Source organism: Cyclopterus lumpus, chromosome 24 (assembly GCF_009769545.1).
Source record: "Cyclopterus lumpus isolate fCycLum1 chromosome 24, fCycLum1.pri, whole genome shotgun sequence".
Lineage (NCBI taxonomy): Eukaryota > Metazoa > Chordata > Actinopteri > Perciformes > Cyclopteridae > Cyclopterus > Cyclopterus lumpus.
Genome location: NC_046989.1, coordinates 7794152 through 7818524, shown reverse-complemented (window position 1 = coordinate 7818524; position 24373 = coordinate 7794152). Strand labels below are relative to the sequence as shown.

Here is a 24373-nt window from a genome sequence, read left to right as displayed (position 1 = left end):
CAAGTGCAACACTTTTTCTGATTTTTGAGAAGCATTCTTTATTTTGCAAAAATAAAAAAAGAAGGGTCGACACAACAGCAGGAGAAGAAAAACATATTTAATATTCAGCAGAGCTCATTGTATGTGTGTACAGGATCAAATGAAAATGACATGTATTCAGTATTATGACAGTAAATTATGTATCTCATCCACTCCTGTTAAAATAGCTCTTCCATGCTTACCATGACGATCCATTCATCCACTTTCCAAATCATTCGCTGTCCACGGGAAAATCAAACGTCTTCTTCAGTGGATCTGTGTGTTCGGTCATAATTGAGGATCCTTGTTTGGTCTTCAATAACTCCCGTAACAGCGTTTGTAATCCATGTAAAAATTCTCATGGGTGAAAATTCTGGAGGGTTTGCTAAAATGTATCTTAAAAACTGAACACAGCTTCACCATGATAATCTCACTCACTGAGACTGAATTTGGTTTTCTTTGAATACCGATATGACGTGTGCACAAAGGCATTTGAAAACTCATCAGCAATACAATATAACTACACCTCTGTGTAATATTCTCTTTGTAATTAACTTGCTGTCAACAGTGAGCGAGAACAAACAGGAACATTCTTCAACATATTAAATGTGCCACTGTCATTATTGAGCGTAGCCGTCAGAGCAGATTATATATTTCTTTTATTCCAGACTAATGAGTCCATAAAGCAACAAACACATTTGATATTTTGTATAAAACATAATTTGCAACCATTGTTGCTTGTTTTACGTTTAACCGACTTTTGAGACGGACACAAAAATAAAAGCAATTAATTTGCATCGTTCTTTCTCACTTAACCAGATGTTATGGTTAATTGTGAGCTTTGATAATGTGCATTAGTGGTGATCACATAGTTATAGCTGAATATAGTTCAGCTGAATTGTGTTACAGGTAACATATGTATATCTTGTCTTTGAATGTAAACATGTGTTAAAACAATGGCAAAAAACTGAACTCGAATGAGACCTACAAATAAAATACTATTATGGTCATGAGAATCCACTGTGGGCTGAATTTGTCATTGAAGAAACCAGGATTTAACCACTTAAACCCCAAAGCTCTTTCTCAGTTAACAACCGTAAGGTTTTATATAAATATAATAAATTAAACTTAAAAATCAGAAAAATAAATTGTACTTCAAGTTTAAAAACACAGCGAGGTGTTTTTCAGTCCCACAACCATGCACTCGCATCACACTTCATCTTCTGACACACGCAAACCCATTCAAGCCTACAAGTCTGTGCAATTACCTCACAGTATTTATATTTATGTTCCAAGATTTAAATACAAAATCTAGAGAATGGCAAATACACCACCATCATGAGACTGGGAGGCAACAGACAGAGGTGTAAAACCAAACCATTTAATCTTACCTCTATTCTCCTTAAGTAACCATAGTGATCAACCTGATAACAGCGAGTCTAAACAAATGTCACAGGGGGTAAACAAGTGATGTCAGGCGGATAAAAAATAGTTATTCATAAGCTCTACTGATTCAGTTTGAGCACATTCTGCCTTTTCGGACCTTGTGTTCCTCAAGAAAGACTCCCCCAGGTTGGTGATTTGGTGAAAGTTTTATTGTGTTTTTTTCAAGTATACACAGATCAAAAAAACATTGCTACAGGTAAACGGTACAGAAAGCACGACAAGTATAAAACAGCAAAAATCAGGTCTGAATACAGAATACATGACCAGAAGAAGCACAGAGTTATAAACTACAAATTGATCTGCGTGCCGGTTTAAAAATGAGAAGAAAAAAAAACTATACTGCATCCGTAATAAAATAACTACGAATTTGATAACCATTGGTGATATGGATGAGTCTCTTGTTTCACCACAAGTAAGCGACAGTGTTTTCACATTCTGGAAACCTGCGGAAAGAAAAAGAGATCATTGATATATTTTTTTGTGATCAAGTTACACTTTTATGTGTTTAATTAGGAAAATACTTTCCTAATAAATTAAAATTTTGTAAATTCAGTCATATTACGACATCTTAATAACACTTACTTTATGCCGAACAAAGTTACAACTGTATTTGCAACAATATAAAAGGCAATACAGCTGTAAGAAATGTATGCCGGCAATGGCATTTTATTCACTATTTATTGCGATTAAGCTCAGAAATGTAAAGAAAAGCCTTTTTCAAGAAACAACTTGCTGGGGAAAAAAAAGCTGAAATAAATCGTTACATTCACTTGCATTAAAGGAACTATTTATCCATAAAGTACATTTTCACTACAGGACATGTAATAAGAAAATGCCTTAAACATGTCCCCATCAAGTCATTAAATGTTACTTTTGTATTTTCAAATGACCGATACGATGATTTCGTACTTTTAGCATCTACAGCCATCTTAAACAACAACATACAAAAGAGGAACGTACATACCTTTCAATGAAGGGGCAAAAGAGGGATACGATTATCTTCTTAGAAATACTTGGTCCGGTTGAGAGCTCTTTGCGCCAGCTGTCCGCTCTCATCCGTTATTCTCTCCCAGTCCGTTTGACCCACCACGAAGCCGATCGCACGCTTTCGATCGGCTTCCTTCTGCTCTTCGAGATCAGCCCAACGGACCTTGACAAAGCAACCACGGCGGGGTGTTATGACCGGGAAGTGGATGACCGAGCATCACTTCAGATACATCAGTTACATTATTTAACATTTGTTGTCATAAAAATTAAAAATGGTGTTTACAAATTGAAAACAACCCTGTGACTATCTGGATCTTTGCCTTCAATATTTTAGAAATTAAATTTCAAGATGACCAAAGCAATAGTTTCTACAGCAGAGGCAATTTACCCGTTTCTTTCCGGGTTCCGACATGCGCGTGGCATAGTCGTCTGGCAGCTGAAGGTAGTCCTCCATGTGCTCCGTGTCTTCACGTTTCCTCTTCCCACCGCTCCCCAGACCATCCAACTTGTCTGTATAAATGGAAGATCACTGTAGCGATCAGTTCTCCTCTCCCGTGAAAACTTTAACTTCATCCTCCGAACATTAATTTGTCCATGAAAAGCCTGCGAGTCAATCGGCATCATCGTTTTTTTTTTTTTTTTAGCAATGTCCTCGTTCACAAATCACATAACAATAACGCAGTGCAATCACATCAACACTACGACAGGTGGGTGTCTTATTCATTTTCCCCTCTCATTTGCCTGGCTTGGGATCTGTAGAAGTTATCACCATGTTTACATTCACATGGATTTTGAGTGGGAAAACATCTATATGTCGAAGGAGGCACACTTTGCATGTTTCGGTTTACAGTTCCTCATCTTTTCCTTCTCTTTGTACATTCACCCGTCTATAACAGACATGTTTCCTCCAGAGGAAAAGTGGGCTTTATTTAAATCATCAGTCAATCATTCAAATATTAGTTTAGGTTGTTGTCATGCTGAATAAAAACAATATCAGCCTTTTTTTTCCTTCATCAGGGTAAAAGATTGGGTCGTCATAATATGATGACTAACAAAGAGGAATACCTACCAAGTTTCGCCTCGGACGTGTCCATCTCCCATTTGCTTTTTGGAATGTAGCCCTATATTTTATAAAGAAACACTGCAGTGGTTAAACATCTGGGTGACACAGGGAGAGGGAGAGAGAAAACAGGGGGTGGCTGAAAAGAGAGCAGACTGGTTTATCAGACGATGAAAGACAACACAGACTACTGAGGGATGAGGCTGCGTGAGGACTTATCTGGTTAAGACATTATGCAACAGTGGCATGCAAATGTTTTGATCTTGCAAGTTGAGGGAAACTAATGTGTCGAGACTCAGTCTTTGTTCTTGGCGACATGCAAAAGAAAAGAAAGAATGGATAGTAGGTGTGCTCTGCTTTGGAGAACACCATTTCTGTGCCAAAGTGCTTTCCTTTATAAAAAGATTGTTGTCAAGCCAACCGCTATCTGCTCTCAGAAGATTACAAAAAAAGAAGCAAAACTCGCACTCAGATCTCCAATCAAGTACTTTTGTCTGTGTGAGCTAATGATCATGTGATCGACAGTTTATGTTACAACAATACACCTGAGGACGAGTTTGCAGTGCTGCTGAATATTAGTGTGAACTGAGCATGTAAATGTTCCTGGTCAAAAAGCATAGTGTACTTTTCTGACATAACCAATAACCTGTTAAATTATACTGATGCTATTTGGCTGGCCAGCACTAGCCAGTTCCTAAGTAAAGACACACCCGTGTATTCTTTTCACACTCTTAGGACCACCTAATTGAAGCTGCAAAGGGTTAGTTGATAGGTAAAAATTGTCAAACAAATTATTTGATTTGGAACTTACAATACATTCAAAATGCAATTAAACCTTGCAGGATGATTTGTTCATTTTGGAAGAAGCCGTCTCCGACAGCTACGTGCTCCAGTGTTGAGAGCTAAGCAACACAACAGTCAAAACCTATGACCAGCATGCGAGCGTCTGGTACTGTACATCATTTAAAGAGATGACACATTTTCACTCCAGCTGAGATGACGTTAATTTAAGGTGCTTAACAAAACTCGGCCAAAACCATTACCTAGAGTAATACGACGGATAGACAGGTCGCTGCAACACGTTATGTCTGTCTGTCAAAATGTTATGATTTACAAGTTTCGATTTTTCATCGATATAGTTTTTGTCCTTACATACCTGCTATTTTCCTTGTTTATAAAAAGGAACATTTGATCTAAAAATCACTTTTAGAAGTTGTTGCATTCCACAAAATAAATCATTTGTATGCATTAATTTGTTTTTTAAAATATTTTTGACATTTGTTTTTGTGCTGTGTTTATTTCATGGTTTGGTTTTCTCTATTCTTCAGGATGTAATTTATTTACATCGCCATGAATATGCATTTTTGTTCCCCTTTTAAACTTAACACAGATGTTTTCCATTATATTTTCTGATTAGACCTCTGCTCAGGTTTAAGATGGGCGATATGCTTTACCAGGACATTTGCAAGACACGCCCACTCAGTCTTGACTTAAATCTCATCAGGACCAGTGAGTGAAAACACCTATGTGGGTGGACATTTGGTGGGTAGCAGCTTTGGGGAGTCGATCATTTCATTGGTTTTTCATATTTAAAGGTGCTTATTATATTATTTCTTTTGGGAACAATATTGAAAGTGTGTAAAATTATGGTCAGTATACCTGTTTTGGTCCATTTGTTACAAGTATGTACACATGGGACGACAAACAAAAAAACAAAACACGGATGATAAAAATATATGCAGAAAATGTCAAACTTTTCTGGATTCCAGAGTTTAATGTACAAACCGAAGCTCGATGATAAAAGCTGATAAAAAGAAGGAAACCAAGACTCACTTTGTCTGTTCAGATTATTCATTAATATTTGTTTCACATAGATGACACATTGTCTCTCGATAGACTTTGAAGATTAAACTCTGTGTGGATACACAGAGTATACATCACTTCACCGTTGGATTTGGTCGTAGGTGCAACAAACAAGATCTGACAACATCCAACTGCGATGTCGGGTGAGGTAATTAAAATAGTAGCTAAAATGTAGTGTATATTCAAAGGTTCCGTGTGTATTTATTACGTGCATTAATTGAGGTTTGTATTTATTGCCAACGGGGCAAATGTGAACATAACAATGACAGCTACGGCAGCCTGTGGAGTGATTTTAATGAAAGCAATGTGTTGTTTCATAACGTGAACGTGATTTTCAAATAGCAAGCTAGTTAACGCACCAACCAGGCCAGCCTGTAGATGAGTTACCTGACGCTATCGACTCAAGACAGTATTTCTGCTTCGTTAGCTAGCTAGCAGATTTGTCCGTGTTAGCTAGCAAGCAAGCTAACGTTAGCTAACATTAGCCAGCTAAAACCCCAATATGACAATATATTTCATATGTGTGCACTCTGTTGTGGTGGGTATAAATAAAATATTAGGAACATTATATAAAGTAACATTATGATAATTCTAAGAATTTTCTTATATTTTCTAAAAATTCTGCAGGTCATTCAATTCAGATTTCGCCGATGCTCGTGCATACAGAGAGCAACAGGATGCTGACTGCTGTTCACTTAATGGTCACCGGTGCCGTTGATAACAATTTATTGATTTTCTGAATGTTACACACGTTAAACGGTGGTGCTAAAGCAGGGTAAGCTGGTGCAGCACCACAGGGAGACCATTTAAAATGTATGTTTATCAATACACAATAATCGGATTTCCTAATTGATTGTTACGCAGCTGGTCTGAAGTAACCGTGACCTCACAAATAGTTAAAAACCCGCCTAAAAATGACAATTACCAACATAAACCACAATGTTCTGAACAGGAACTAAACTTCAATAGGAAATTGCATTTTGGAGAATAAAAAAGCATTAACACTAATTAATATGAAGTCCAGCACTGAATACAGTATACAGTATAAATCTATATACATAAGGCTAGCATATTGTTACAATTCACTGTTTATTTAGCCACTCTCTTCCCACTACTGTCCTGCTCCCAGCAGCAGCATAAAGTTGGCAGTTTGCGGGTCGAGTTCTCATCACGGGCGACTGTGTGCTTGTATTCTGACCATCACTACAGCACACTCTGCTCCGACGGTTACAGAATGTGGATAAACATGTTATTCAGTGCCTTTTTATCGGGCATCAACCCTGCAGGAACGCACGTATTTTCAAAAACAGCTGGACAGACAGCTGGCAGCACATCTGTAGACGAGTAAAAAACACTTCTGACAGCAGGTCTAGACATGCACGGGACAGACATGAATGAATGACACATCTTTTTAACGTTTTGCAATATAGGGGCAATATTTGTGGGGATACAGTGATTTTTAAAAATGGGACAATGCCGTAAAGTACTTAAAAACCAAACAAGTACCATATTTGGGACTCTTCTTCTGCCCAATGAGGTGAAGTGTTTAGTGCCGCTGGATAAAGTTGTTTTGGAGATGTCAGTGAAGCTTTCAAATGTAACCTGACTTTCTTGTTGCGACTGAAATGAGCCATATTTTAGAAGATTAGATTTTGCTCATATAAAGCGTCAATATAAATGTTGTCTTTCTGCAAAAATAAAAAAATATGGCTTTTGTATTTACACATTACTAACTTAACTGCGGAGAAGTCCACTGGGGGACTGGGTTTGGGTTCAGTACGGAGACACTTGATGTGAAATTTGAAGACTATTTGTAAATCAGTCTAATGTCTATTTGTTTATTCTCTTGATTTACAACAAAAGAAATCTAAACGTTTTATACAGTTTAAAACAAGCTATGATCACTGATTTATTTATTATTTATTTATATTTGTTTACTTTTTCTTGATCTTTGATAAGGTCAAGAAAATTGCGTCCACTGCTTATTGCTTTTACAGCAGCTTTACATTTTAATTCATAGGCCCTGGAAACAATATATTTCACCCCTGGAGTTTAATGCATATATCTTCAAAGATTTCATCACTATTTTGACTTTTGTGCAAAAAAAACATTGTCATCCTTAAATTTGATAGATGAAAGATGTTCACAGTTAAATCATTATCATAGTATCATATTTCAATTAACAACCAACAATTAACCGACCATGTCTCTAAAACATCAGACGTTTTAAACTTTGTTGCGTTCATTGACATGACCTAGACTTTGTTATACAACAAATGATGTATAAAAATTCACAGTGGACTTTTATAAAGATTGTGTTTACACAAACTACAGTCCTGTAAAAGTCAACTTGTGAAATCTGGTCATGTTTAAAGAAAGTGTTTTTTTTGGCTTGTAAATAATAAAGCATATTAATAAAGTCAGGGCAGAGCTTGAGTAAATGATTTTCAAGCAAGAATGGCCTCCAAAGCAATCTCTCAATAGAGCATTTTCTTGCTACCGTACCATACGAACAGATGGGGCCTCATGGCAGTTTGAACCTTAATGGGACGAATCTCTTGTTTTTCATATTTCTTCTAGTTCTTTGTCTCTACCAACTCCTGAATACAAATGATATGTCTCTTTAGCTGCTATATTATCCACTATGTTCACCAGCTTGTGTGTGATGTTTGCTGCTGAGAAGGTAGTTACGAGAGCAGTGAGTGAACAACAGTGACGCTGCAGGTCGGACGGCTTAACATGAGCTGAAACTTGCCATAAACTGATGGGGAACTGCAGATTTGTTTGATCATGACAAGAGACTCCTTTCACATAATTTTCCATTGACATTTCATACATTGTTACTATATAATTGATAATAGCTACTTCAAGGTGAAGCAGATTTGTTGTTCGGCGATTATTAGGCAATTGTGCCATCGAGGCCAGTTACATATTGTTTCTGCAGATCTTTTTTCTTCCTAATAAAATAATTTTAATGGTCACAAATTAATTCACTTTTGCCCCGCAGCCACCCCCCACCCCCCAAGTTTGGTCCCAAGCTTGTTAAACTCCATCTGGAGACAATCCCCCTGAAGGTGTATCATAGGAAACCTTTAAATTTGTTCAGCTTTAAAGATTTCATCAAAAATGTCGACACAACTGAAGAAAATCTTTCACTGAAACTTAATATTAGAAAGTCCATCATTTTGATTCTTTTGAACTTTTTAACCAGAGTAGTTGTACAACAGCATTAAGTTGGTTACATAATCATATTATTTGCTTGGAAAATGTTTAAAATTCAAGCCCCAAAACACTGTCTTATTATAAATGCATCTGTAAACATTTTCCTTTATGTCAAAGGCAATATTTACCTTTTCTTTATTTTTTATTATTAATGTTGCAAATAGAATTCATTTTGTTCTTTAAAATCCTAGAATTTGGAAATTCTAGGACATTTTTATTTATCAAACTTAATCTATTACCGATCAGTATGTTTCACACATGATTTAATAGACGCGTTTTATTTCTTCTCCTTGATTTTTTGGATTCAAATTAAATGTATGTCTTTTGAAAAAAAAGTTTTGTCTTTCTTTAAATGAAAATCCAAACTCAGCAGAATGGTCCAGATTCATCCGCAATGATAGAGGATAAAGTTTTGGAACACTTTGCGTGATGGTGGTACTTTAACAAGAATGGGAATTTAAATGTGTAGATGAAAATTAAACTTTTCAACAACAAAATCTACTAAACTAGGAAGCTTTGAAACTGCCCCTTTTGTTAATGGACTATCAATTAATTTTAGGACAGATTACTACCGTATTTTAACAGTCTCTATCTCACTTCCTTATATTTCTTATTTTTATAATTTCTCTGTTCTGCTCTGGTCTTCCTCGTGAATCTGATATTTACTACGTAATAAATGAAATTCCTGGATACTCCTTATGATCTAAGATGGGAATACAAATAAGTGGAAATGATTCTTGAAGCTATGTGACTGTAAATGTAAGCTTTTCATGTCCTACCAGATCACCCTCTTCTTCCTCCTCCCTCTTCAGCTCCTTGGGCTCGTCATCAGGGTTGAAGTCTTCCATTTCAACCTGATAACACAAGCACATATTTGTTCAGCTCCGTTACTAAAAGAAACACTATAATATTATAAGAACCATTAAGTCTTGAAGACCTCACCTCTTCTATAGCAGCATCCTGAAGCAGGGACCGGACATCCAAGCGCACCATATGACGTGGTGAAGACTCCCAGTTGTTGGACATCTGTGTACAGAATGCTCCATTAAGAAGTGCATTGGACATGCATGAGCTTTTACATTTCTACTAAATGTATCTGAGACAGTAATTAGATATTACAGACCTTCAATATATCCTTAAGAGTGCGCCCATGGACATTTCTCTTTGAACATGTCTGAGTGTCTGCAGTGATTTCAGCCAGATACACCTTAAATAAGAAAGAAAAAAAAACCTCTTTAGCACAGGGCCGATTGGTTAAATTGGATGAAAAAGACATTCTGTACACAACTCACCTCAAAGCCTTTCGTTTTGGCTGCGCTCCAGAACTGATCAAAATGTTTAACCCTATCATTAATAGTGTCTAAAATGATGAAGGGGAAAAAGCCGTCATCCAGAGTTTTCTTAAATGTTTTAAGCATGCTGTTCCGGTAAGTATCTTCCATCTCTGGCTCATACTCGTACTCAAGAATCTGCAAGACAGATTTTTGTATTGCATTACATCGTTGATAACGTTCAATAATTGGAATACATCTGCCAGTTACGGCTGACTTTGTTGTTGTTGCATGTCAGACTCACCTTGTTCTTGACCCTTCTCCCCGTGTCTGGATCTTTTTGTACTTTCTCAACCTCTGTCATGAAATAATCGTCCAAAACAAGAACTCTTGGAGGTGCACCGCCACAATCGACTTCCTTATCCTTGATAACGCCAACAAGATTAAAACATTTTTATGTTTCGATTTTGATTTATTCCAAAGGTAATAATATTTGTTAAATCAGAAAATGATATATAAACTACAAGTATTGTTGTTTTTGACGTTCAATCACATTACATTATAATTACACTATGATTTGCTGGTAAGACGCCACTCACCCGTATGAGCTTTGCAACATGACTTTTTCCGCTTCCTGGAAGCCCTCTCATTATGATGACAATCTGTGAAAATGTATCACATACATCAGCACTTAATATTATACAACTGAAAATGTGATATTGTTACATTAAGAAACATCGCAGCAGTAATAAGTACCCTTTCAGGGCGAGATGATCTGCCAGGTGGTTTGAGGATATCGTCAATATTCTTGATTTCCGGCTTCCTCTCGACTCGTGGGGGTGGCTGAGGTGGAGGTGGGAGGGGCGGTGCAGTCGGAGGTCCTCTGTCTTCTGGATAACTTCTTCTTTCTACTGTATGATATTCATTGCGATTCAAACATTTCTCTAAATGGCATTATTTTTTATCCTGTTGTAGATTTACTTTAAGTAATTAGAAAATGAACTTGTGATTTAAGTGTGAAGTTAAAGTCTACCAAACACAGCTTAGGTGTGCGAGTACACGTCTGTAAACAGATGTGGGATTGAACATACCGTAAGGTGAGGAGCCATGGCCGTAACGCTCAGGCCCACTGCGATCGAGCCCGGTGCGCTCGTATGGAGGTCTGTCATAGCCCGGCCTTCCGTAATGTTCTTCTCGATCACGACTGTCACTTCTCTCCCGGTCTCGAAGATCCCGCTCTCTCTCCCTGTATGCCGATCGTGGAGGAGGCGCCAGTGGAGATCTACACAGAGGAGGAGGAGCATTGTCAAGATTTGCTTTGTCGACACAGTTCTTTGATTCAAACGCGCACACACTGACGACTGATCACAATGTATTGACACAATGTGATATTGTACCTTTCTTCAATCATGGACTGTGTGCTTGAATCAAAAACAGACAAATAGAAAACAACATTACATATGTACGGAAGCAGCCTGCTTCCCCAGTTAGGAAAAAAGGGTGTCAGAGCTACTGAGGAAACAGCATACCTGTCATCTCTCTCTCGTGGGGGATATCGCTCCCTCTCATATCGGTCTCTTTCATATTCAGATGGCAGCTTTTCTCTATATGATTCCCGCTCTCGGCTGTAGTCGCGACGATCCATATAAGGGTCCGATCGTCTATCAAAATATGGGTCTCGACTGTAAGGATCTCTGGGACCAAGAGGTTCTAGGACAATGAAATAGTTCAATGAACAATAGTTAGAAAATTGCAAAAGCAAGTTCTGTTTGAGAAGACAAAGCTAAGCTTTAAAAGTACTGAGACTCACCTTTTTCATAGCCCCTGTCTAATAGTACTGGGTCAGGCCTCAACACAATTCTCTCACCATAAGCGATCCGCTCAACAGTGGCTCCAGGCTCTGAAACATCAAGCGTTAATGTCACCAACAAGGTCCTGAAACGTAACCTGTGCTATCTGTTAAAATGATCAAATACGTCCATCTCTGCTGCACATACCGTGCCCATGCCCATAATCCACAGTCTTTGGAATCATCGAAGGTTTGGAGAGAGATGTCTGGTAATCTGTGGCAGCAGGCTTTGTATCCCAAGAAACAGGTTTAGTTACAGATGTCTGTGCTGCTGCAGTCATGCCCTAAAGATGACAAATGTTATATATTGATAAATATTTACATACAAAATGCAAATAAAAAATATAAATTTTAACAAATTAATTTGTGAAAATGTATGAAAGAATTAAATGTGTAAAAGTCTCCGTGTTGTCCTCTAACATAACCAGCAATTTTGCCGTTCTTACAGCAATGCACTATATTTAATTGGGCTTAAATAATGTTAGTAAATATTACCTTGAGAACATTCCTGACGTCTGGTGGGATCTCCAAACCAAGAAGACCAGCAGGAAGCTCAGACAGGATGTCAGTTGATACAGGCTGAGGTTCAGTACCAGGTGTCTTGCCCTCCTGCAACTCCCTGTAGACCCAAAAGAATGGAAGTTAAGTTCACCAAATAGTTTCCCAAAATCCATTTGGCCGTAAAGGAGGTAATATGCTAGCAAAATGGCAAAGCTGCAACTAAAATAAAACAGCCTTCTGCTTCAGTCACGGTGTGCAAAGCCCGGCTGGCCAAGCATGTTAACATCTATGAATGATTTGAGCACCACAAATAGTATTCCATTCACCTTCACGGTTTTCGTGTGGTGGCAGAAATCTCAGGGGGGGGATAAAGAGAAATCTGTTTGATCAATTGTTGTTTGTGTTTATGGTGACAATACACATCCCAGCGACGTACAGTGTTGTTGCATCTTGCCAGGAAGAATAGCTGGTGAGGCAGAGGCCACTGGGCACCAGTCCATTGTTCAGCTCATTTTCTATAACCAGTGTAACATTTAAGCATGGTGGAATTAGCACGCTAACCAGCTATTTAGCCATATAGCTTTGAAATTCCACCATACTTTAATGCTACACCAGTTACAGAAAAGAAGTTGAACACTGACAAGAGTATGGAGATGAAGCATCAAGTTGTTAACTTTTACTAATTTACTCTGTCTCTCTATATACTACTCCACAGCAGGTTTAAGTTGTTTCCGTAAAACCTCACCTCCATGAGTCCAAGACTTACATAAATCAATTCAGTTTATATATAATTTAGGCTGCTACAACCGTAGCAATGGCAACGGTATACATAAAAATGGACGTAGCTCTTACCATATTACTATGTTAATTTAAATGGGAACGTCAGTTCTACTCCTATTCTATTTCTATAGGTGGATATTTCCACACCTGAGCAATTCATTACAACACTGCACTCTGCATGGCTAGATTCCACTATAGATAAGTCAGAATCTGTGAACCGAACATAATGATGTATTAATCAATGATGAAAGTCAAGAAATTACCTAATAAGTTTAAGCTCCTGAGCAGCTTTCAAGATGATCTCATGCTGACGTTGGGAGAGAGCAAGTACATTTGCTCCACTTGTTCCTTGTGACGCCGGATCAACTGAGCTCTCTGGCAAGTTTGTGACAGCTGAAGCAGGAGATGAAGGTGGACGTAAATCCAAATGAGGTTCTTCCCTGTGCTCTTCATAACGACCTCTGCGATCCTCATAGTCAGCAGGATACCCTCTCTCAGTTGGTGGAGGAAGCCTTGAAGGCCTATCCCATTCTGAAGGCGCTGTGGCTGGTGGGTATGATGTTTCTTCCTGCCGGTACGGTGGCTCAGCCCCATACTCACGAATTCTAACTTCTCCTCTTCCCCTATCATGTTCACCATATGGATATGGCTTCCCTCTTTCTCTTTCCTCTGGCCAATGGCCATCTCTGTAAGGCTCTGGAGGTGGCATGCGAGGGGGATAGTCCCTCTCAGGAGGAGCACGGTCTCCATCCCATTCCGACTCATGGTACTTGGATTCATGCCCATAGTCATTGGAAGGATAGTTCTGTGGTGGCCGCCATTGATAACCATGTTCCCCATGACCGTAATCCTCCACAAAACCCTCTTTATGTCGCTCTTCATATTCCTCATGTGTTGCACCTGGCCGCCACATGCCTCTTCCTGCCATTCCTCGACCCATAGGTCTCCTCCTCATTCCTCCTGAATCGATCATCTCATGCGGAGGCATAGGAGGGCCTCTGCCATGTGGCTGTTGCCACCCTAACTCAATGCCTTCATTGTACAATGGGTCTTCCATAGGATCCATCCTTTCGTGAGGTGTTGGCCCATGACGTCTGCCTCTACCTACGTCAGAATGCATCGGATGGCTTTGAGGATCATGTCCATGGTGCATTGAATCCATTTCAGTATCATCAATTTCCATTCTATGGCCTAATGGTTCATGATCCATTGGCCCATGTGTTGGGTGAGGTGGGCGCCCTCGTCCTTGGTGCATAAAGCCAGGATGACCACGTGGGGGACGACCCCGGCCAGGTGGAAACGGGGGTCGCATGCCTCTCATTGGAGGTCTCATTTCTCCCCAGTAAGGATCCCCTTCCTCTGAGTACTCTGCTGACTCAGGTTCTTCCCAGTGCCTGTCCATTGGTCCTCCTCTTCCCATGGATGGTCCCCCTCTCCCCATGGATGGTCCCCCTCTCCCCATTGGCGGTCCCCCTCTCCCCATTGGCGGTCCCCCTCTCCCCATCGGCGGTCCCCCTCTGCCCATCGGCGGTCCCCCTCTGCCCATCGGCGGTCCCCCTCTGCCCATTGGCGGTCCCCCTCTGCCCATAGACGGGCCTCCTCTGCCCATAGACGGGCCTCCTCTGCCCATATGAGGCCCTCCTCTGCCCATAGTTGGGCCTCCTCTGCCCATGTGGAGTCCTCCTATTTGCTCTTCATAATACTCTTCATCTGTTGAGAAGTGATGTCCGCCTGACATCCACATTTCTTCAAGGGGCTCCTCCAATTCCTCACCATCACACTGCCCGTATGAAGGATCTTGCCAGTGATATTCTTCTTGCTCTTCAGGTACCTCCACATTCTCTTCAGATGGCATGTAGTCATAAGACGTTTCTCCCATATTATCCCCAAGTGGTACAGTGTTCGGTCCCCTGAACTCTCCAGGGCCTCTCTGCCCACGTCCTCGTCCATGCACTTGGACAGGTACTGGGGGCTGACCACGTCCCCTCCCTGGGGAAAGCCTTGGAGGATCTGGTCTTGACTGCATATGGCCAGAAGCTTGCGGCTCCTGTTGGATTCCAGGGGGCTTTGGAACAAGTGGGGGTTTATTGTTTGTCATTGGCCCATCTGGTTTAAGTGGATTTTGTATAGCAGTACTTTTTGAAGCCACATTAGAAGGAGCAGTTACAGAAAGGTTACTACTTCCAGGTTTTATTTTGTGGTCATTGTTTGAAGCATTATTGTCATCTGATTTCTCAGGGTTTGAGTTTGTTTGTAATGTCTGAGGAATGGGGTCATTTTGGACAAAAAAGCCCTCTGTTGCAAGCAAACTGTCATCTGTCAAATCATCAGCATTGGCCTTATTAGCTGGTTTTGATTCAACTTTTTCTTTTTCTGACTGTGGCCCAGTCGACTTTCCAGAAGTCTTGCAATCCATACTGGCTGGTTGTTAGTAGCTGTTTGGGCCTTAGCTTGGGTACATTGCTGCTGTTTTTGCTGAGGTACAACTGGACGTTCAAAAGAGGTGGGGGGCCAGAGAGCCTTGGGCCTGCTCAAATCTAGGCTGCTGTCCAAATCGAGGTTGGTCAAATCTGGGAGGACCATCAAAGCGCTGCCTTGGATGGTCAAATCGAGGGGGACCATCAAAGCGCTGCCTTGGTTGGTCAAATCGAGGGGGACCATCAAAGCGCTGCCTCGGTTGGTCAAATCGAGGGGGGGCCTCAAAGCGCTGCTGTGGTTTGTCGAACCTTTGGGGACCGGCAAAGCGCTGTTGTGGTTGGTCAAACCTCGGGGGACCATCGAAGCGCTGCTGTGGTTTGTCGAACCTTGGGGGACCATCGAAACGCTGCTGTGGTTTGTCGAACCTTGGAGGACCATCGAAGCGCTGCTGTGGCTGTTCAAATCTTGGAGGACCATCGAAGCGCTGCTGTGGCTGGTCAAATCTTGGAGGACCATCGAAGCGCTGCTGTGGCTGGTCAAATCTAGGGTTGCTTCCGCTGGGACCAACATGACTACAGAAATTGTAAAAAAAAGAAACCAAAAACATAATTATGAATACTATTATTAATAATAAAGATTTATTTTAGTATTCCAGTGATAGGCTATCAATATAAAACATGAATTGTAAACATGAGGTCATATAATTCAAAATACTGAACTGATTTTATGAAACACTCTTAAATTTAAACTTTTTTATTTTAATTTGATTAAGGTACTAAAAGGCTGTAGCGTTTCCATGCCCTAGATACCCTTACGGAAACCTCTAATTCTTTATTTGTATAAAGAATAACTATATAGACATAGCCAATATTCTTGCTGAATTGTGTAGGTTATGTTGAGGTATTGATAACCAATTTAAAATGTTCCTTGTAGTAACTTTAAATAAAATCCCAATCATAGTACATGAACAGCCTACTGACCGTGGACCTCCGACGCTGTTGATGCTTGGTAGCTGACTGGTGGGGGGACCTTGGGGTCTGACTCCTATGCTAGCAGGGGCCGCTCCTCTCAAAGGGGGTCCAGCAGGTGATTCCGAATGTGTCCCAAAGCCAGCGGGCCGTGGACCTTGAACGTTGGGTCCAACACCAAGTGGGGAATGCTGCATAGCTGGCTTTGCTGGCTGCTGCTGCATGTCTTGTCCAGGGTACTGGCCAAATTGTCCCATCATACCACTATTATACTGGCTTGAGGCTAATGGTACCATGGCAGTGAGAGTGGCCACCCTTTCTTGAAGGTGGGCATTGGTGGCATTCATCTGCTCCTGCCACTTGCTTCCATTGACGCTCATAGTCCTGCAATTGGTCTTTGTGGGGATAGGTCTTGAACTGCCTCATACCACAGGACGAAAGAGTGATCCCAGTCTTGGAAACAAAGGGGTGAACTGCTGCTGTTGCATTTCATAGTGCCTCAGCTGCATTCAGCAGACATTGTCTGCAAAAAAAGGTTTATTTGGCTAATTATCATACAAGTACATGCAGAACAAAGAAATCACATGAGAAGTGGCATGCGAAAATAAAAACATATTGGCCTCCAAGCTGCTGCTGGTGTTGCAGATCAGAGTAGTTTCAGCTCAAACATACTCTACTGCCCGCTGTTCCACTAAACATATTATGGTTGCTTTTCACCTTTCATTGTATATATCGATCACCTAAGGACAGGGAACATAACCAGCCAGAGAGTAGCTGTCAAAGAAACTCCCCTTTACCTACCTGAAGATTTGTAGGTTGCTGAATTAGCTGTTGGTATTTTTCCAGGATCTGCTGAAGCTTTTCGTGTTGTTGCATGAGAGCCTGGTATTGTAAGCCTGCTCTCTGTTGCTGCACCTTTTGCCACTGCGCTGCTGCAGCCTGTAACTGCTGTAGCGGGCAGCCTCCTCTGGGTCTTGTGGGACATCAGGCTTTAAAACATAAACAAGATTAGAGCAAACCACATCTTTGAAACTCAACAATATTTTTTACATGACTGGGGGTAGGTTGTACTAACTGATAACATATTACAAACGTTTAATGTAAATAGCTAAATTGTAGAGTGAACATATATGTATGCAAGTGGATTATTTTCACCTCTGTAACGGACACTGTGCATATAGGACAATTACAATGAATATGCTTCTATGAATTTCACACATAAAATACACAGAAATGTGGGTTAATTATCTATAATGGAATATAAAATATGAGAATGATCTATTGTTCTTTACAGTTTTACAATAATTATCTGTAGCACCATTTAGTTTAGAGTATTACAGAAAACATTATAGTCACAACTGTTTAATGAAAACAAGTCACCCGTAGTCCACAACTAGCTCAACTAATCACACGACAGGGTTAACCGGTTGTTGTAGTTTAAACAGTGAACACATCTGATGATATTTTTTAATTACAAATCACTCATCACAAGAACCGCAGCCCAATACAGAATATTTGTCACAAGCCTGCATGTTTTTCAATTTTTAAACTTGTTGTTTTCAGCCTCAAGCAACGCGATTCATTTGATAGGGGTTGACTAATATCTTCAACATATATTTTCTTTAACCAAGGAGAACAATAACCAATATTCGGAACAGATATACATTCACAGCACAACTATTCTGTGTTACAATGGAGAAGAACGCAAAGTTGAACATAAAACGTTGTTTAAATGCCTTTCAGAGAAAGGGGAAGAGAGAGAGAGAGAGAGAGAGAGAAAGAAGGAACAAGGGACGTTACCAGCGGAAACACTGTTTTTGCAACTTCGACGTAGAGGATGGCGATGTTTAATGCAACGTCAGCAGTATCTGCCGCCTTTGAGACAGCTATGCTCGCTCACGGGAGCAGCTATAGTCGGCAAATGCGTACGTCTATGCCAGGCCGATACTTCGTCAACCCCCATCAAGTGACATCACTTGAGGCAACAGAGCAGATTTTGCACAGCTCCCTCTGTAGTCTCAAAATACTTTATACAACTTATTTTGCCTATGCAGTAGTACTCCCCAAGAAAAGACTGAATTCTTACATTCAAACCTCTGTAACATAGTAGTAATGCTTACTGTTGTCTCGTCAGGTGGTGGAGGTGGTGCTGGGGGCTCCTCTTTTGGAGGGGGTGGGGGAGGTGCGCCTTTTTGTTGTTCTGATGGAGGCAAAGGAACCGCTGGGCCAGAGGGTGGTGGTGGCAAAGGACCATCACCCTCTTTCTGACTAAGTTTGGCTTTCTCTTGCTTCAACTTTTGTAGATTTTGAAGATGTTGTTTATACCATCGTTGCTGTTGCTCCTGTGTGAAACAATAACAAGGACTTCTATCAGACAAAGCGCACAAGGAATGTTGTCCTCACTTTCACAATGCAAGTGTTTGAGAAAATCTTGCTTTCCCTATAATCACCTGCCCATTTCTAGTTTAATTTGACACAATAATAAGATTACAATTACACATGTTATGTTAATGACCTGCAACAAACAGTGGCTTCATATGTATTGTAAATTAAACCCTGAATCCTTGAAGCATAACTTAAACATGCCAGTGATAAACATGTTATTTTACCAGCTCATAAATAACTTTTCTGATAACATAACAAAAAAATATGACTTTGTTTTTGTGCACGTACTTGACATTTCACATTATACAGCTGTACCCTAATTTCATATTGACCACATTCGACAGACGTCTTGTGGAATCCAAGCACGCCCCCCATTCTTTCAAAGTCTTCATTTAGTTAAGCACTATATACTATATATACTAAATATATTCTCATCGGCTCTTTGATTTTGAAACCATCTGCTGTTAGTCTTTTCTTGAGAAAGACCTAAACTAAATCCAATCAATATTTATGTATTAAATATATATAACACCTGACTACCCAGAGCACAAACGGATACAATACCTGCAAAGGTAAGGACTTGTCTTCCTCTGCCTTGGATGCATCTTGCTTGTTGGCCTCTTGGGATTTGAGAGCACCGATGTTCTCTGGTGGTTTGGATGACGGTGGCTCCGGAGGAGGAACAGGTTGGGGGTCGTTGGGGTGCGGTTGAGTTGGAGGGGGAGGAGGCTGTGAGTGACCCTGCTGAGGAGCAGATGGACCTCTTGCCGACTGGGTAGGAGTCTCGTCTTTTTGAAAGTACGACTGAGAACCAGCACCGCTGTCTGGATGTCCTGCTCCGTCTGAATGCCACGTTGATCCTTGATATCCACCCGACTGTCCGCCCCCGTACGCATTCGCACTATTCCCGTGGTGTAACACGGACTGGAGCTGCTTCTGGTGCAGCATCTGCAGCTGCTGCATCTGCTGTCGGTGCTGCTCCTGGAGACTGGAGAACATCGAGCCGCCCGAAGGGGCGTCGAAGCCGCCGAACCCAGGTGCCTGGCCGCCACTGGGCGGCCTGTGGGCTCCGGCCCCTCCAAAGTTTTGTGACTGGGATGCCCCGTAATTACCCCAGGAAGGATACATAGTTAAAAAGGGAGGCGGTGTCCACGGCCTTTGTGCTCACATACAGCCGGGCCCGAGTAGCTAGAAGCTAACGTTAACCTACCTCGTATGTAACAGACAGCTAACGTTACATGTTCATGTCCCGACTGTACAGATCGCATGAAGCAAAGAGCATAAACACCAACTCCGTAGCAGCAAACTGTTATCCGTTGGATAATTAAATGTGCACGTCTAGCCCATGAATGTATAACGAGAACTAGTGTTGTGAAAATGAGCTACCAAAACGTTTCGAGACGGCGATATCGTTGAACGTGTGGTCGATGCTACAGCTCGACGAGCTCAATGCTGACGGAAACGCATCACAAGTCATCCGGTGACCACTTCCGGTGGCGATGAAAATGCCTTATTTAGAAATGCATTTTATCTTAAAGAATAGGATATATATTAATCATAACAATAATACTAGTAACAATAATACTATTACATATTAACTATTAGTTAATACTAGTTTTATTGATATTATTGGTGTATTACATTGTTATAATGATTGTTATTACATACATATACTGTATGTCAAAACATGTTCACAGGTAATTCCTAAGTAGCCTACTTTAATGCTCTCTTGAGGTTTCAAGGCTGCGACTGAAAATATATGATTCTGAGCAGCTGACCCCGGGTCTGTACTTTTACCACAAGAGGGAGACATTTACTAAGACATGTCTACTCAACTACGAACCTTTGTCTGTAAAAAACAAAACAAAACAAATTAATTAATTAAATATAACTCAGTAAAGGTCTTTGCGTCATACCCAAAGAATTGATATTACAATTAAAATGATCCATTCCAACAAATGTTCAGCTCTTAAAATATTTCATGTCAATGCAAATGTGTCAGGTGCCTCATTGAATTATCATACCATGATTTAAGTTAACAACGCAACTATATGCAACTACTTAGCGTACAATATATCCTTTATGAAACAATAAATTAAATGTAGCCAGAAAAAATCTTTAAGGATTAGGCCTACAGCATGCGTGTCTCTACAGTCTTCAGTAGTTTGTTGTCAAAGACCAACTGTGTGAGTTCAGACTGTGTTTAGCAACAATAAGGGGTGGGAGGGAGACCAGTGGGGGGTAAAAGACCAGTGACTTTAGGTTGCCCTTGAGGTCTAATACACATAAGAGTATTTTTTTCTTAAGATCACCAGTAAATCTGTATTAATTTTGACCAGAACCACTTAAAAAGAATCGTTAAAGCGGATTAATCAAGCCCGTCCTGTTTAATGTCTCCCGTTAATTAGTTTGTCAGCAGTGTTTTAATATCGCCTAATGACTTCATATTTCACTGATGACATTAAAGGGGTGTTAAAAGAGGGGAAATGGCCCATTCAGGATTCAGTTCTTTCGCTTAAGACGCCCTCGATGAATAAGACAAGGTCACGGAGGCCTAGCCTTTAGGGAGAGATACATTATCAAGGGATGGGACTGGGAGAAATCCCATAGAGGAAGCTCTCTCCCCTCTAAAACAGCATGACGGGCACAATGTGATACAGTTCTGTCTTAGAACAATACACTGTGCAGGGAATTCATGATACAGCTTAGGACAGCCACGCTGTATAGGATGGCAGGATAGCCCAGGGTGGCCTATACAATAATATCATACTGGGGACTAATGCCTTGTGCTTTTTATAAGGGAGGGGACGGATTGTTGTACTGGTCATTTGTGTATTGTATTAATAACAATACCATGTTAAGCGTTTTTTTAATGCATTAGAAGTTGGCCCTTTTTAATCTTCATCAGCACTTTCTGAGGCTTTCTAAGCAAAGAACAAAGAAATCAGAAATCGTAAAGGTGTAGCTCACAGTATTGAGGACACTGCATTTTCTCTGTGATGAAAATCCTATGTTAAACAAAATGCTCAATGGAAGCTAATGGATCCCAAACAAGTCCATGCACTGCTTCCAAAATGCTTTGTTTGACAAATCAATTTTCCCATAACCCGGTGAGGAGAAAAGTGATGCGGATTGATCGCCCCCCCTGACTTTGTTTCCAGAATATTGTTTGATGGCTGGATAGATTAATTGGTATGACATTTGAAAGCCTTCTCTTGACTGTCAGCATCCAAGCCTCTATACGCCAATCGAACTCCGGTCTAATTGTCTCCTCTATAATACCCCACTTCACAAATTAGAGACAGTGCTTCTATAAACTCTTCCCAATGTAAGACCCAAACAACACCACACTGTTCAATCAGACAGTGGTTTGAATAGGGGTGATGCTTGCCTGATAAGATAGAGCGCATTAAAGGGCATCACCCCAAACTGCTGCGCCAGCACATCTTCCTCGCAGCACAGGAGATCTGAAAAATACAAATCAAATCCAAGCAGCCGCTTCTCGTTAGCTGTTCATACTATTTGAATCTTAGTTATGAGATATGAATTAGAACAACTACGGTGAGGAACACAAAGAGAAAACCATCTATGAATGACCTTGAAAACGCTGGGTATGCATGTTTTATCCGATTTTCATTAAAGATTTTATATTTAAATGTATGTTTGTTTTTCTATGAGCAACATTGTTGCTTGGACGATAGCCAACAAACCTCTTTATAATAGACGAGTCACAATCAAAAAGAAAAAAAGCACATGGCTTTACTAAATATGACAATAATGATGATGGCTGATTTCACTCTCAGGGTCGTGGTCTTGTGCATGCAGGCTCACTGTCAGTGTCGAAGCTTACTGGGACACTTGAATGGAGCAGAGCCATTGTTATTGTTATTGTTATAAGCAACATCTTTAGTAAAATGACAAAATGTGGGCTGTGAAAAAGGCTGATTACATTAAACGCAGGTTTGGGCTTCATGACAATATTTTCCATAGTGATTATGCTGTGGTATCTATTAATTTCTCTAGTTGCATTTGAACACAGAAATGTTGCAAAGAGCACAAATGCTTTACATGTTTATTGATCGGAATATTGAGGAAAAAAAGTATTATATGATATCACAATATCAGATTATAATATGTCATATACAATATCATCCATATCTGAAGTGGACATTAGTACTTAACTTAAATTACTACCTGTAATACAAGTAAAACAATACAGTATAATACACTGCATTCAGCACAATTAACTATCAGAGACAAGTAAACCTTAACATGCAGAATAACAACACTGTTTACAGCTATAATATTTCTTACAGTTTAATGTATATTATGCAGCTTGTGAAAATGTGAAAGCGTAATCTCGTTAAAGTTGCTCTGTTGTTAGCTGTGTATTGTAAATAGAGTTAGACATTTCTGCTATAAATAAATTTGGGGTAAAAGAAGATGGACATAATCTGTCCCCAAATACTAAAACAGTCAATAATCTGTGGTGCATATGGTCTTGTGGTTTTTCTACTTGGTACCAAATTTCACTAAATGAAAGACTTGCAGTTATCTGCCCACCACAATTCACCATGTATTTATCATTCAGAATGACTAATTGCCTGACTTAACTTCAATTTTGTGGGCCGGGCTCCTCACAGAGCAAGCTGCTCAGCGGCCCACCTCCCTTCACTCGCCGCTCCTCCCTATCACCCCAACACACCCACTTGCCTTTGAAAAACTGTAATTGAATGAGTTTATGTCATCAGATTGATTAATCATATTAATTTGTACTTATTAGTGGGATGGTTGAAAGCGATGACAATTAGATTAATGAAATTAGTTAATTCTTCCTACCCACACCACGATACTCCCAACTATAACAAACCAGAAGGGGAAAAAAGCATAGAAAGGGAGACTGTTATGACAGAATTGGCAATCAAGATTAGGCTGCTAATTGAATGTCTGCCTTTATTAATGATGAGGTTTATAAAAAGACCTTGAGAAAGGAATATTAATTGATTAATCAAAGTGCTTCAAATTAAGGGGGAGTACACAAAGCAGAGGACTGAAAATCTCTCACATTTAATTGTGAAGAATGCTGCGATGTCTTTTACAGCATGCAAACATACCTGATTGACTGTCTACTGACATCTGACTATACAGCTGTTGTATAATTTCCCCGTTGACTGAAATATTTGTGAATTATGCGATAGAAGTTTGCTGTTGATATCATTCATATCATTTTCTTTCAGTAAATTATGAATAAAACTAATATATACTAACATATTCCTATATTTTGACAATAAATTGGTGCAATAATGTCGACCTCGCATTACTGTAAAGAAAAGATTGAGTCTTTATTTGTCAGTACAGCATGTTGAAATGATAAAGAGACTCCAAAAAGAAACCAAAGCTCTCCAGACTACAGTAAAACTGGAAGTTGCCTGACCACAGACCAGTTCTGCAGGGAGCCACATGTCCCAGTGGGACCACAGCCATAGATTCATCATGCCTGTTGTGGAAAAACAAAATCCATATAAATATATGTAAATATAAGTAACCCGGAGCCCGAGATCCCTCACGCCGATAGACTGCTTTGAATTTCATTACGCAAAACAAG

General features: G+C 40.2%; 1 protein-coding gene across 1 annotated transcript; it reads right to left on the bottom strand.

Moving 5' to 3' along the window:
* Nucleotides 1–1591: 1591 nt before the first annotated feature.
* Nucleotides 1592–20225, bottom strand: ylpm1 (YLP motif containing 1). The gene is given in 28 exon segments (XM_034527906.1): nucleotides 1592–1907; nucleotides 2429–2614; nucleotides 2840–2961; nucleotides 3521–3572; nucleotides 9376–9450; nucleotides 9539–9622; nucleotides 9720–9803; nucleotides 9889–10065; nucleotides 10172–10291; nucleotides 10467–10529; nucleotides 10624–10778; nucleotides 10959–11149; nucleotides 11397–11577; nucleotides 11678–11767; nucleotides 11865–12000; nucleotides 12212–12335; nucleotides 13261–15427; nucleotides 15430–15524; nucleotides 15526–15987; nucleotides 16396–16742; nucleotides 16744–16803; nucleotides 16805–16843; nucleotides 16845–16894; nucleotides 16897–16906; nucleotides 17185–17336; nucleotides 17339–17372; nucleotides 18504–18725; nucleotides 19333–20225. Coding segments are annotated over 27 exon segments (6003 nt in total). The 5' UTR covers nucleotides 19897–20225; the 3' UTR covers nucleotides 1592–1907; nucleotides 2429–2467.
* Between the last annotated feature and the right edge of the window lie 4148 nt (nucleotides 20226–24373).